General features: G+C 45.4%; 2 protein-coding genes across 2 annotated transcripts in view; one reads left to right on the plus strand and one right to left on the minus strand.

The window, feature by feature from the left end:
• The window catches only part of ZBTB37 (zinc finger and BTB domain containing 37), a 331,509-nt gene that overhangs the window by 266,166 nt on the left and 50,846 nt on the right, over positions 1–14,497 (minus strand). The gene's annotated exons all lie outside the window — the stretch shown is intronic.
• The window catches only part of RGL1 (ral guanine nucleotide dissociation stimulator like 1), a 52,341-nt gene continuing 46,440 nt past the window's right edge, over positions 8,597–14,497 (plus strand). Inside the window, exons 1-2 of the mRNA XM_050307386.1 lie at positions 8,597–8,731; positions 9,892–10,002. Coding sequence (XP_050163343.1) covers positions 8,705–8,731; positions 9,892–10,002 — 138 coding nt within the window. The 5' untranslated portion in view covers positions 8,597–8,704. The remainder of the gene's footprint in view (positions 8,732–9,891; positions 10,003–14,497) is intronic.

Consider the following 14,497-nt stretch of genomic DNA (forward strand, 5'->3'; position numbering starts at 1 on the left):
CAGCCCAGGGCACTCCACGGGCAGCAAGACCTCTTCTGTCCCAGCACCTTTTTTTTTTTTTCTGGGAGGAATCTTCGTCCATATTCAATTTTGGGAGGCGGAATAGAAATTTCAGTTCTGGGCTGAAGATTCCTCCCAGACAAAAGATACAAAAGGGGCCAGCACAGACAGATCTTGCTGCCCATGGAGTTCCTCCACATTTCCATGGAGGAAAAAGCCTCACTGCCTTGATGTGTGCTGGTCATTGTCATCAGCAGCGGCAGACACGGGAACGTCACTGTCATCATCATTTACATTTACCTCGAAGAAGAAGAAACAGATCAGAGTAAGAGAAAAACAGTTACCACCATGGGCACCACATGCTGAGGACTGGGGAAGGAAGAGCAGCAAGCACCATGCTGCTCTGAATGAGAAAGAAAGTCTCAGTGCTGCATTTTGACTGATGTGGAGGGTGGGGATAGGGGCTTTGGAAAGCTCAGAGTCTGCAGTAGGTGGAAGGGAAAAAAATTAGAGCTTACTTATGCTGGTAAAAGCATTTTGCCTCCCCTCCCCTTCCAGAACATGTTTAGCACTCCTTTTATTGATGCAGGGTGGATGTAACCGTGCCAGGGGTTATTGAGGGGCTGGTACTGCATCTGATGAACATGACTGAGCATCTTCCTTATCTGTGTCGTGAGCATCTTATTCAATTGTGTTTCACAAGGGAGAGAGAGAAACATAATGGACATTAAAAGTAAATGTATTGCTGTCTGCATTTCAAAACTGCCTTTGCCTTCTTTTCAAACGCTTGTGGATTTTCTTCTCCAAGGTGGATCTTGCTGGACAGTTTTGAGGTGATGGAAGAGCAGCTCCCCTGAGGAAGATTCAAGGGCGCTGAAGAAGGCAAGTCTCTGGTGTACAGGCTGTTGTATGTCACTATAGGACATTTCAGAGATGGAGGAGGTAAAACCAGTCAAACAGAAAAATAACTCAAAACCCCAAGCCCCCCAGCCTTCCCAAACCTGGATTTTATTGCACTGTACTCAGAAGATATCCTTCCTAATTTAGAGATTCCTGTATTCAAAGCCCTGGTAGTCAGTAGAGCCCTGAAATTTTAATTGTTTGTGGGGTATGTAGGATGAAAAAACATTACGTGGTTGCAGAGGGACCAGTATATCTATTTCTAAAGTTAATTGTTACATCTTTGTTTATCATTCTCTTTGTTCGTGGCTCCTCCCTGCAAATATAAACAGTGCACCAAAAAAAAACAAAGGAGTTCTGTAGCAGGGCTATAAAATCTTTGTAGGATTTGGTGAAATCAGATAGGAATGAATGTAGCATTAAATGAAACAAAGAGACCTGTAGATAAGCTGAATTGTTGCTTCCCTTCAAATATTTCCCTTTTAACCCAATGAAGAGGAGAAAAAAAAAAAGATGATAACTCTGTTTTTACTGTTGCTTGAGTGCTGGAAAAAAGGTAGGGTTTGTAGAAAGCTTCCAGGAATTTGTTTTACATCTGTCTGAGAAATCTGTTTGTGGTGTGCAACCATCTTCAGCGTCCAGAAGATCTCTCTTACATGAGTGGCATTCAGCAGGCCTTCTTAAAACAGCATCTAGGAACTTCTGAGTATCTTGAAAGATGTCCTACAGTAAAGGGGGAACACAGTTTTAAAGTTTAAAATGGATCATTTAGAATTAAAAAAACCCACAAATAAATTATTATGGTACTATGAGGATTTATGATCAATTTATCCCTGCTATTTTAAGCTTAGAGGTAAAGAAAATGCGATTTGTCCTAGGAACAGCATTTAAATTCAAACTCTTCATTTATTCTTTCTGGAAGCAAAGTATGCACGAAGGGAATGAGTCAAACTTAAGACGTGCCATCTGATTGTAACCCAATGGGTGGGAGGGACAAAGTCCTTGGGCTTTGGACTCGTTAGATAGAAATAAATACAGAGCTCTCTGGCAAAGGTCTGCTCAGAGGAATGGGAGGCCCAGATAGAGTGGGAAGTACTGCCAGGATCCTAAATAATACACACTCCAACATAATTATTAAGCCCAGAGTCCTCTGTGGAGTGCTTGGATTAAAGGATACCAGAGTGATTTCTGGGGAGGAGATATTTCTTTGTTTACCAGGAAAAATGAAAAATACTCCAGTGCCAGAATTGAAGGAGATGAAAATCCTCACAGCCAACAGAGATTTATGCTGTTTAAGCATCCTGTAACAGGGCCATAAAAGTGCAGTGTATCTGTAACCAAAGCAAAATGAAACAGGGCAGAAGGAAAAAAGCAATGTTTGTAAACGGGAAGTTTTGAGAGCTCACTTAATGAAATAGTGAAATTTCTTGTTCTGGAAACTGAAGCTTGCAAGAAAAGAACATGAACCATGGCAAGTAATTTGGGAATAAGGGGGAGGATGGAGTACCAACTAGCCAATAACATAAGTGACAAATCTGTAAATGTACTGAAAGTAAGAAGCTTCTTATGGAGAATCAGCCTGTTTATGTAGACGAGGGCAATCAGGGAAAATCAGAATTGTGCTAAATCAACCCAATACGTGTTTGTGCTACGGCCAGTTTATTTATTAAACCTTACTTAGGTGCAAAATCAGAGATCTAAATCACACTGAAGGTAATCTTTTGAGTGACAGTTGAATATGAGAGCCATTTGATTTATATGTGCCATGAAGATTTTGGTATGAAGATGAAGTTGGTCTGTTCTCTTGTGGCACTGTTTTTTGTGTCACTGTTCTTGTAGGGATATAAAGCTTGCTGGATATATTAGCCTTCTCTTTTTACTCTTTCATAACTTTTTGTTGGAGAAGGAAGTAATGATTTTTATTAGTTCTGCGTAGGCACTGAGGTTGGTTTTGATCCCATGACAATGGAGTTGATGTCAGGAGAATTAGCCACAGTCACATTTGTAATTGAGCAATGCCTTTTTATACTATTAAAGTATTTATTCTTTGCAGAAAGCTTTCAAATTGTTCAAATGAGGCTCTTGGCCTCTGCTCAAAGGTGCATTTTTTGGAAAGTCTGAGCGAAAACATTTCATCCATGTGTGAGTATGAGCAGAGCGGAAAACTATTTTTCCCCTCCATAAAGACTTTTTGCTGCCTTCTTTTGAACATCTCTGCAGCATGAGTATCTGAGGCCTGTGGGCTAAAATTTGGCATTGAAATGGCCATAACTATGAAGTGTCTTAGTTTTGGCTTTGATTTGACTGAGTTATGAGCCTCAGAAAACCATGTTCTCAGCATGTACTCCAGGGTGTTTTTATTTCCTTCAAAGCTGCTGAAGGGTGCAGTGGAGAGGATTTGCTGTGAGCAGCTGAGGAGCTCTGCAGCACTAAATTAGAGGAAGACCTTGCTCTGAAACTGCAGGGACACGAGGGGATGGAAAGGCATCAGGAGACCTCGCAAAAGCACTTGTGGCCTAGGAAAAGTTTCTGGGTGTTTTGTGATCTGTGCGACTGAAACTCAAGTTCTAGGACCTGCAGTCTCTGCTCCTCCCAGAGAACCAGGAGAGGCTCCTGCAGAGTGAGCAGGGATAAGGTGTGAGTAGGGATAGGGATAGAAGAGCAGATTCTGAGGCACACTGGCACTGCTCAAACCCCTCTGGAGTCAAGGGCTTGGGGAGTACAATACCCCGTTGTTTCTCCACATGTTGTAGCAGGTGGTGCGGTTTCCCAGCCATGTGCCTGTGCAGCGTTGCTTTGAAGGCTTTCCCAATGGGAGTCCAGGGACTCGCTGTTCCTGCAGGAGATGTGCCCCTCCGACTGAGATTATGTCCCTCTGGACGGCACAGCCTGTGAAACAGTGCATGCCTATCTAATTGCAATCACATGTGAAATGAGAGGGCCAGGGGAGGCTGGATGTGCTTCCTTAATTCCATCTTTTTTTTTTTTTGACTTAGCACTGTTAATTATGCAGCCTTACGAATCATTAATTTAGTTTTACGTATGGGAGCTCTGGTGCGTTTCCTCTGGCATTTTACAATGAATCTGGTTAATATTTGCAATTACTTGAAGGCTTCTGTTTAGTCCTGGTGTCAACAAAGATAGATTACGACGAACTTGTGTGTCTGGTTCTTTACCGAGCTGCTACTGCGTTGTCACATCTTTCAACGGCGTTCAGAGTGAGTGGAGAGCAGTGTTCTCCCTTCTGCACAGGAGTAAGGATTGCAGAGGTTGCAGGCAGTGGAAACCCAGATACACAGTGTGTAATGTAACGTTTGTTTTGCTTTGATTAGTTAGTGCTTTGTAAATTGAAACTGAATGTTTGGTCACAACAACTTTTCTTACTGGCTGAGATGTAAGGATAGTGCACCTCAGTCACTTAAAGAATATGAATATCCACGTTATTTTATCTCCAGATGAGGCAGGTGGAAGGCCTGGCTCACCTCTGTTACCCTCCAGGCCAGCACGTGCAAAGCCCTGCCCCGTGCTGATGGAAATGCCTGCAGGAGGTTATGTGCCTGTGAGGTGCTCTGTGCCATAAAGGACCTTCAGTGCAGGTGAGATTGCAGTGCACTGAATGTTAAGCAGCTCTAAAGCACTCCCTGACAAACTGACTGTGTAATTGAGTGGGAGGCTGGAACTCGGGTGTTCACAACGTAAGGGAACAGACCCAGGTGAACCCTGTGGTAAAGAGCTCTCTGCAGCCAAGCTACAGTTCAGAGTCTGCTGCCAAACACAATAGAAAACCGATTTGTGTTTGGGTTTCTATAGTGTCTGCATTCTGCAGCTTTTGTGGTTCATCTGCATATGATTTTTTTTCAGTCTCAGCCTCCAGAACTGTAGCCCACAGCACCTGTTAATTATCAAAGTGAGGGCATGTGCCAGAAATGAAAGGCAAGAACTAAATGTGGTTTATAGAAAGCAGATGAATAACTACTAATGAGATGGTCTTAATAGAAACAGGATTTATTTCCTTTTGTGGGAGTGCACTTGTAATGCATCATCCATTGCAGGGGTGTCTCTTTGGACAGAGATAGATGATAGATTCGTATATTTCCAGTGGGATGAACAGACAGGGCGTGTCATGGAATTTTCTTGTTCAATTAACATTTAGGTAGTGCCCTTGAGGTGGCATTGCTTCAGAAAGAAAGGTAATACTGTAAAAATGTTGACTGCAAAGGCATGGTTACTGGGAAATGTCTTGCATAAACAACACACCAAACAGTTCTGGCTCCCGGCCTAATGGAGCACCAAGGAGTGGAAATGGCTTTGAGCTGGCACTGCCGTTGAAAGGACCATTGAAACCATGGCTTAACTTATGGCTTTTGTAATGCAAGGAGTATTTTTTCCAAAAAAAATTAAAAAAAAAAAAAAAAAAAAAAGAAAAAAGAAAAAAAAAAGGAGAGAGTGGTGTGTTTTCTTTCCCAGCTCCCAGGGAGCATCCCTTCCTGGTGAAGGTACGTGGCTTCTTTCCTTTCAGGCTGCATGAGGCCTTTCTCTCCTGGAGAAGCTGTCTGGGACCATTCTTACATCACCTGGTTGCTTTGTCCTTTTCCTTTGCTCTCCTGAGTATTTTCCATATTTGGGTCTCTCTGTCTTCTGCTTCCTTCTCCCCTCCTGCCAGGCCCCGAGCAGAGGCAGTCAGATGAGCTTTTCTTCATTTCCAGCTGCTTTATAGGTCTTTTGCTTTGTCTTCTCGTGAAAACATCTGCGTGCCAGCTGTAGCAACAGCTGAAAACAAGGAAAAATCATCACTCTGCAACTGCCTTATTTCTCTGTGGACAGTCGGCCAGCTCTTGTTGGGCTGTAAGTGGTCAATGATCTGCAGTCTGAGAACTTTCCAGACTTCAAAGCATTTTCTTATATAACATTTCACTGCGAGAAGTGTAAGGTTGCATCCACAAGTGGATTTGTGCTTCCCTCTCGTCGCGAGGGGGAGGGAGAACGCGTGCTCAGATGTATCAGAGGAACAACTCTGACTCGGTAGAAAGGGCAGGCACAGAGCTTGATTATGGCTGGAATGTATTTATTGCACGTGAACATGATTTGGAAAGAACCAAACGCTTAACGCAGCGCTGACCGCGTGGTTCATTGGTGTAGATCGGTTTTGTGATTAAAGCCTGCTAAGAGAGCAGCCTGGTAGTGCTGCTGAACTGAGCTGCAGACTCTTTATTAGTTTCAGACTTCCCTCTGCCCTTGAAACCTTAAGAGAACATCTTTTAGATGAATCAGAGCCTGCTTTGCCTTCGTGTTTTCCTGTGCCTCCTAACCCTCTCTCTCTCGGCCTCAAATAAGTGGTTGAACACTATATAATAATGGAATCAGAATGCAACGAAATGGAAATTAAATGCTGTGTATGCTTTTCTCCCTTTTCAGTGTCAAATAACCAGTGTTTGGATATAAGGCAGATTTTTAGGGGCCTTGAAATATCGTCTTCCCAAGGGAGACAGTTATCAATAGAATGCTTGATTACTGTTCCTCTTGTAACTTTTCACTGTGACATGGTTGGACTCGGTTATCTTAGAGATTGTTCCTAACCTAAACAATTCAACAATTCTGAAGCCTGGGCACTGTATCTCACTAAAAATAATTTGGAAAAGAATCTAACTCTGTGGAGGACTAATGGCAAATCTAATGAACAAAAAGGGTAGTTTTTTGCTCCCTGCTCAGCTGGATGAGGTCATGTGGTGCTCCTTCCTGATGGAGCTTCTCTCTGTCACTTGTCACTGGCCAAAAGGGTTCAGGAACATTCATCCCTGAGAGTTCTGTGCCCTGCTTTGAATGGGAAGTCCTGAGCTTGTCTCTCCATAAGGTGTTCCGTAAGGATTCAGTCTGAAACATGACTGTCTCAGATGACTGCCCTGATTGCCAAATTGAATCTGTATTCATTCACTGCCATTTTCTTTTTATTAAAGAGATAGAGTGGTTTGGTGACTGCCACCCAAAGTGATGACAGCGCACTTACCGTGGCACCAGAACACGGTACTGTGAGAAAGCCTTTATTTCAGCACAGTTATTTGGCTTTGGTGTTGTAGTCCTTGTAGCAGGATCTCCCTTTTCATATGCTGATACGTGTGTCCTGTTCAATAGCAACTTGTCCCTGAAGCTGCTGGCATGCCTGCGGGGCTGGCCACAAGGGATTCGACTCACACTCCGGTTTCTGCACCTTAAAATTATGACGTGGGAAAAGCGGTTTGCAAAACGTAAAGCATTCAGAATGCTCTGTGCCGTTTCACGGGAGAAGCCAAGGGACTTTGGGGGAATCCAGACTTTGATTTGGATGGTACAATAGGTTTGAGCCAGGTTATTAAAGCCTGTGTGTGTGTGTGTCTCAGTGTATTCAGGGTCACTTCAGGATCAAGCAAGTAAACTTAAATGCACAGCCTGCAAGTGATCAGATCAGGTCACCCGTGACCACACAGCTCGGTCGTGGTTTTGTAGCTTAAAATAATGTTCCTGGCTTCTGCAGGGTGCCTCATCTTAACAGCTGCTTGTGCTAACAGCCTGTGAACCTGCACTGCTCCTCAGGTCATCAGCACTAACGCCTGTGTATATGAAAACATTAACATGCTGGAGTGTTGGGCTTCGGGAGATCTCAGCTCTCTGGGTCAATTCTTCGTGCTTTTATTGCCTTGCACAGGAATTCACACACTTGAATCATCTCTATTTTAATTTGTAAGTCCCAAAAAGCAGGTAATTAAAAGACAGCTCAGCAGACAACTAAGTTTGTGGTTTTTTTAGAGTGTTTTGAGATTCTCGTGTCAGCACACAAGTGCCTACAGCTGGAGCTCCTACAGAGACGGTCATGGCTCATAGGGGCTCATCTGTGAGCAAGATGGAAAAAAATAAGGATATTAAGCTACTAGGGAGCATACAAAGGAGGGCCTTGAGGATGGTGGAGAGTTCGGAGGAGAAGCTGTATGAGGGGCAGCTGAGGGCACTTGGTCTGTTCAGCCTGGAGAAGAAGACTGAGGTCAGAGCTCATCGGAGTCTGCAGCTCCCTCCCGAGGGGCAGTGAAGGGACAGGCGCTGATCTCTGCTCTGTGTGAGCAGGGACAGGACCCAGGGAACGGCTGGAGCTGTGTTAGGGGAGGGTTAGGTTGGATCTCAGGGAAAGGTTCTTTCTCCAGGGGTGGTTGGCACTGAACAGGCTCGCCAGGGCAGTGGGTACAACCCCAAGGCTGCCAGAGCTCCGGGAGTGTTTGGACAACGCTCTCGGGGACAGGCTGGCATTGCTTATCAGGTGGGAAGCTTCCCTTCCAACTCAGCATATTCTGTATTTCTGTGACGCTGTGGGCGATTGCCGGGCAGGGCTAGGGCTCACCGTAACCTTTAACTTCCTCACTTTCCAACTCGTAGAAGTTTTTAAAGTTAAGCCTGGCTTAAAACTCCTTCCTTACAGCGGCACCAACACCCTTGCCGCCGCCGCCCCCGCTCCCCTCAGCCCTGCCCGGGCAGCGGGCGAGGCAGGAGGGCCAGAGGCGCTTTCTCCGGGCAGGACGCGCCGCGCCCGTCCCTCCGAGGGGACCCCCACGGGCAGGAATCGCCGCTCCGCGGGACTGCCCGCTGTAAACAGGAAGGCTGTCGGCGGGGCCGGGCCGAGGCGGGGCCAGGGCCGGGCCGCCTCCCCCGCTCCCTCCCGCTCTGCCGTGAGGGGCCGCTCGGCTCGGCTCGGCCCGGCCCGGCCCGCGGCGGCCGCGCTCGGGGCGGAGCGGCGGGGGCAGCGCGGCGTGTCCCGTCCAGGCGCCCGGGAAAGGCACCGAGGATGAAACTGCTGTGGAGAGCCAAAATGGTAACCGGGTGTCCCGTCCCTCTCCCTTGCCTTCCCCCCTGCCCGCGGATCCCGCTGCCCTGCCCGCTGCTGGTGGGGCCGTGCCCGCTACCGAGCGGTGCCGAGCGATGCTGTGCCCGGTACCGAGCGATGCTGTGCCCGGTACCGAGCGATGCTGTGCCCGGTGCCGATGCTGTGCCCGGTGCCGAGCGATGCTGTGCCCGGTGCCGATGCTGTGCCCGGTGCCGATGCTGTGCCCGGTGCCGATGCTGTGCCCGGCGCTGATACGATGCTGTGCCCCGTGCCGATGCGGTGCTGTGCCCGGTGCCGATGCTGTGCCCGGTGCCGAGCGATGCTGTGCCCGGTGCCGATGCTGTGCCCGGTGCCGATGCTGTGCGGTGCCCGGTGCCGATGCTGTGCTGTGCCCGATGCTGATACGATGCTGTGCGGTGCCCGGTGCCGAGCGATGCTGTGCCGAGCAGAGTCTCTGTTAGCTGCAACTTTGGAGGACGTTGCACTCTGCTTTATTTTCCTCCGCTTTCCATTATTTGCGAGTTTTAAAGCCTCCAGTCTGCAAAGCTTGTTTGGTTTTTGTTTTTGTTTGTTTGTCTGTTTTTTCCTTGTTGTTCTTGAAATAATAGCTTGTGGAAAAGCCAACCACAAAGCGCTTCAGATCCCTCCTTGTCAAGACAATTAAAACGTTGCTGTGCTTGTTAGCTTTCAAAGTTTCAAGGCTGGCCGCCGAAGTAATTCAATAGTTTTAGAAGTGAGATTCGTTCCTTAACTAGAAAGCCAAGGAGATTAATTGCTGTAGAAAAGGAGAGGAGGGGGGAGAAGGGAAGAGCAGACTGCTAATCAAAACCAAACTCTTAACTTAGAAAAGACTTTATGCAACTATTTAAAATATGTGCTAGTCTAGGAAAAACAGTTAAATGGAAAGTCGGGTATCTTGATACCACAGGAAAGGACAGCTTGCCAAGAATATCTCCAGTGTTCCCTCAACCTAAAGGTATCCTGTGTTGCTTTGATTGTTGTGTTTACTTTGTGCTGCCCATCTCCTCGGCTCTGCGAGAAGCAGCAGAGCACCTGGTATAGATTGTGGTGAGCAGAAGGGGAAAAACGCTCCTTTTTATCTTTCTTTTTTTTTTTCTTTCTTTCTTTCTTTCTCCTTTTCCCGGCAGACCACATTTCAGGATGGGGGTGAAGAGGTAGAAGAGGGAGCTGTCTACAATGTCACCCTTAAAAAAGTGCAGATTCAGCAGGCTGCCAACAAAGGAGCAAGGTGGCTGGGGGTAAGTGAAGCTGGCGCGGTGGCATTTGGGAAGGCTGCTCATGGACTTTGGAGCCTCCTCCAGGGAGCTGAATTCCACATGAATTGTTACAATATTAACTTCTAACACTGAGGGCTCTCGTTATCAAAAAAAAAAAAAAATTCCAAACCAAAGCACTGAAATATTCTGCTTGGGTCATCTGAAATAACACTCTCCCTTGTGTTGACTCTTCCTCTCTTCTTGACCTGTAAAAACAATTTGGCCAGTTGTGGCCGTGGATCGGGTGATTCTTGGTGCAGCAATAAGGATCTTCGCTTAGGGCCTGAGAAGCTGAACATTTTACAGTTATTTCAGACTGGACTGTGGCTCGTTTCTGACTGTTGAGAACCTGTCTCAGGTCTGCCAAACAAACAGTCATGGCATCTTGACTGATAAAGATCTCTAAGAAGTCAGCAGAACTTCCTCAGAACTTAAGGAAGTACAGGTTGGGTCCAATTTTTCTATTGCTTTCTCAGCCAGGTGAGAAATTAATTGCATTTCTGCCAGAATTACAGCTCTGTCTCATTTTTCAAAGATGCCTTCAAAGCACAAAGGCTTTCAGTGGTAAGTAAAATGAGCTTAAATGCACAAGCACTCAGTTTGACACGCTGCTGAGTGCCTTCACCTTTCTCAGGCCAAGTCCCCAGCTGATATAAAATGTCCTCACTTCCCTGCAATCAGTGCAGCTGTGGCAGTTTGAGCCAAATCTTCAGCAGGTACCTATGACTTTCATAGTGCTTTGTTATGATTACGTATTTTCTTTGGGATCAAAGGAAATAACATAAGGAGTTGGTTTGATGTAGTATCCAGATATGTATTTTAAAGGCTTTTAGAACTGCCCTGAGGTTTATACCCAGTCATTTTCCTGTGAAGCTCCTGTGACGTGAAGCAACACAGCAGTGCTGGAACCACAGTCGAGAAAAAACAGCAAATTCTGCCCTGCACACAGATAGTGCTTAGAATCTCCCCTTCCCTTGTCTCCAAGAAGTACACGGAGTTCTAATCAGAACAGATAATTTCGAATCTGCTTCCTTTGAGTGGCAGATTTCCCATCTCTGCCTCCTGTTTTAACCAGGAAAAATATTACAAAGTATATTTGAGCTGCTGTAACTTTCCCAGATGGTGGGGTTTTTTTGGTTTTTGGTGTGGTTTTTTTTTTTTTTTTGGTAAGAGGTGGAGCTCATTTTGCATTTGTCTGTGACCCATAAACATACTTCAGAAAAGTAGGATTTTGTCCTGTTTGGGCTGTGTCGTTCCTTATACGTAGAAGGAGTTTGCCAGGCCTTTTCAAAGGAAAGGGAGTGTGTGTGTGTTCCTGAGGTCATCACCACAGCTGATGGTGCCCATCTTACCAGGAGAAGGGACTGCAAGGTCAGAGCAGTGACTCTCAGCTTTCTGTGGCTAGTGGTAGTTTTCTCAGGTCAGAATCAAGCCCTGTTTGTGGGGAAGGAGGCAGCGTGTCAGAAACCCACACCTGTTCTGGGCATAAATCGGTGACTTCAGCTGCCAGGCTGGCCTTTTCCAGAAGCAAAAAATAATAAAAAAAAAATCTCTTGCATATTACTTAATCATATTTTGAAACATATGGGCTGTTTGTTTCCCTTAAGCTCTTCAGAACACAAAATATTTTCAGCCCTTTTTGAGATCTTGTTTTATTAATGGCTTTTTTGTGGTCCTTAAAATCAATAAATAGCCTCTAACCCAGAGCATTATTTATGAGTAGTCATCCCTGCCCCCAGCAGTCTGGCCTTGAAAAGCCTGATTGTCTCTTTTAAAATCATCATCAGGTGACTTTTTTTTTTTTTTTTTTTTAATCTGGAGTTTATAGGGGTTTATGATGCTTTTTTTGTCCTGTGCTTTGAAATTCATACCACTAAATTAACAAGACATTGGATTTATCAGTATTGGACTTAATTTTTTTTGATGGTGCTCTAAGTCAGGCTTAGGTTGAAGACTCAAGTCAGCTGAAAAGTGGGAACAACCATTTGTACATCAGCAAGTATTGAGCCACAGAGTAACTCTCTTATTGATTATATGCATGCCTGGATTTACTTCGTCAAAAATTACTTTTCAAAGTCAGTTTGTGACCTGTAAATGCCTGTCTTGTGTTTCTAACTTCTGTGGTTAATAAAAGAAGAAGACAAACAGGCTGTGACTTAGGCAGGCATCAGCAGCTCCGTGACTTTCAGAAGTGCTGAAAGCTTTTGGATAATCACCAAATTTCTTAGCTTTAAATTTAATATCAGACATCAAAGGCTGCCAATCCCATAATAGCCACTGCTTTTGTCACCAAATACTTAATACTAAATATTTAGTGAAGCTTAAAGACTTTAAGCACTGCAGTATTAGGGAGTATTAATAGCCCTGGTAGAAGCTCAGCGTTGTGAGAGGCTACACAAAAGCACTATTTTGGCTAAAAAGAACTTACAGATGTGATATCTAAAGAGGATTGCTTGTACACACATGCTGTCTCAGCTGATGATTGGTATCAAAGCTTCAAAAGTCAAGTTTACCTTCTGGGAATATTTAGAGGGAATCCCTCCCAAACATGATAGGTTCAACCACAGAAAACATGAAGCCTTTTTTTTTCCTATTTTGAAAACAAAGTGGGTTTTGGTATCTCCAGGATACACCTTGAGAGGTCTCCAGGGTTCTGAGGGAGAGAAGAACAAGCCACAAAAGCCATGGAAGCTGAGATACATGGCCTGACTTCTTTTGTGAGAGAAAAGGATGGAGGAGCAGAGATTTGTTCAGATGGATGGCACGCTCCAAAGAAGGGATCAGGAGGATGCTTTCTGCAGCAGGATTTTGGGTGGCATTATGTCAGGCTAGACAAAAAGCTGTATCAGTACCTGGAATGGAAGGTTTGAAAGTGCAGCAAGGAGTTTGAATGATGTTGCTAGAAAGAGAGTGTTGTGTTTTAAAGCTATGACAGAGAATAAAAACCCTGAAAAATTGGATCCAGCTTCCCTCTGAGGGTGTAAACACAGGCCATGGAGAGCTGGCACCCTGCATGTCCCAACAGGATGGTGCTATTGTCCAGGAAGGAAAGGCAACAAAACAGGAGAGACAGGTGAAAAGTTGAGAGTTCTGGGGGGGTTTTTGATCTTGAACCGACAGCCAGGTACCCCCGAGAAATGAAACAAAGATGAGCTGAGTCATCATGAGGAGATAAGAACAGCCAAGCAATGGCTGTAAAAGGAGATCAGCTGCTGAATACCTGAATTTCTGTGGCCAGGAGCAATATGCTGACAGAGCATGAATGGTGCTGGAGTGGTGAACTGCAGGCGGTGATTTATTATAAACAGTAAACTGAGAAGTAAACAGTGGAAAGGGAGTGGAAAAAGCAGTGGGTAGAGAAGTTAAGAGATGGGGGGATTGAAGGGAGGTGGGGAAGAGCGGTGTGGGAGGAATGGAGGCATGGGTGTGGTGTGGGCAGCCAGACAAGAGGGTTACTAAAATAAAAGCTAGCGAGGTTTTAAAGGGCTGTGAAGTGACTTTCATGGAGCTCCGTGTAAACCAGCTGTGCTGCTTTATCCCACCTTTCCAGAAGTTAGGGAGGGGTGGGTGACCCCTGTCCAGCCCTTGGAGTCTGAGGGAAGCAGTGAGGAATGAGCCTCTGAGACAGGAGGGGCTCCCTAAAGCCTGCAAATATTTTTGCTATCGGAGTCCTGTATCCGGGAAGGAGTGAGGAAGAGACTTACAGTGTGCCTCTGGAGTATTCAGGGGGGTAGGAACATCAGTTCTCCCGAGCCTCTGTGCGGTGTTTCCACATCTCAGATGATTGCTGAGCTTTTTCAGAGCCCACGCTCACACATCAAGTTTCATGCTCTGCTGATGGATGATGTGGACTCCTCTTTGAGTCTTAAATATCCCAATAACACAGGAATATTCTGCTCCCTCATGGCCAGCCTGCCTGGCTTCATTAACTGTTGCATGCACGTCTAGAGATTCGAGAGACTTGGTTTTTAATTTCTGCTTTCTCTTCTTGGCCACAGCTGAACTTCTGGCTCTGGAGAGTTTGTTCAGGCAGAGGTGGAGTCAAAATATTACTTGTCTCGAGGTGTCTTTACTACTGTAACATTGGGTGTATAGCAGAACATGTTCTTCCAAAATTAAAAATGAACTGCTGTGGAAGGGTGTTTTTCAATACCTTAAAAATGCTGAAAGGGGAAAAATCTGAAAAGCACAAAACCTGTCATTAAATATTTGTGTGTTTTCTTAACACCGATATTATTTGATAACTACATTTCCTGGGAATTTTGCGGTGTCTTTAAAAATAAATTTTGAGTGATTGTCTCACACTGAAAACTGCACATGACCACAGGTTTGGCTTCTAAACACCTCTGCAGTCACTTACACTGGCAGGAAGCTTGTGTTGGAGAGCTCAGTCAGAAAAACATTGCAAAAACTCGTGTCTAACTCAGCTATATCCCAGCTAGGACCTAGGACACAGTCACAATCCCCTCTCTGAAGT

The sequence above is a fragment of the Myiozetetes cayanensis genome, unplaced genomic scaffold, assembly GCF_022539395.1.
Source record: "Myiozetetes cayanensis isolate MyiCay16 unplaced genomic scaffold, myiCay2020 scf12, whole genome shotgun sequence".
NCBI classification, from domain to species: Eukaryota; Metazoa; Chordata; class Aves; order Passeriformes; family Tyrannidae; genus Myiozetetes; species Myiozetetes cayanensis.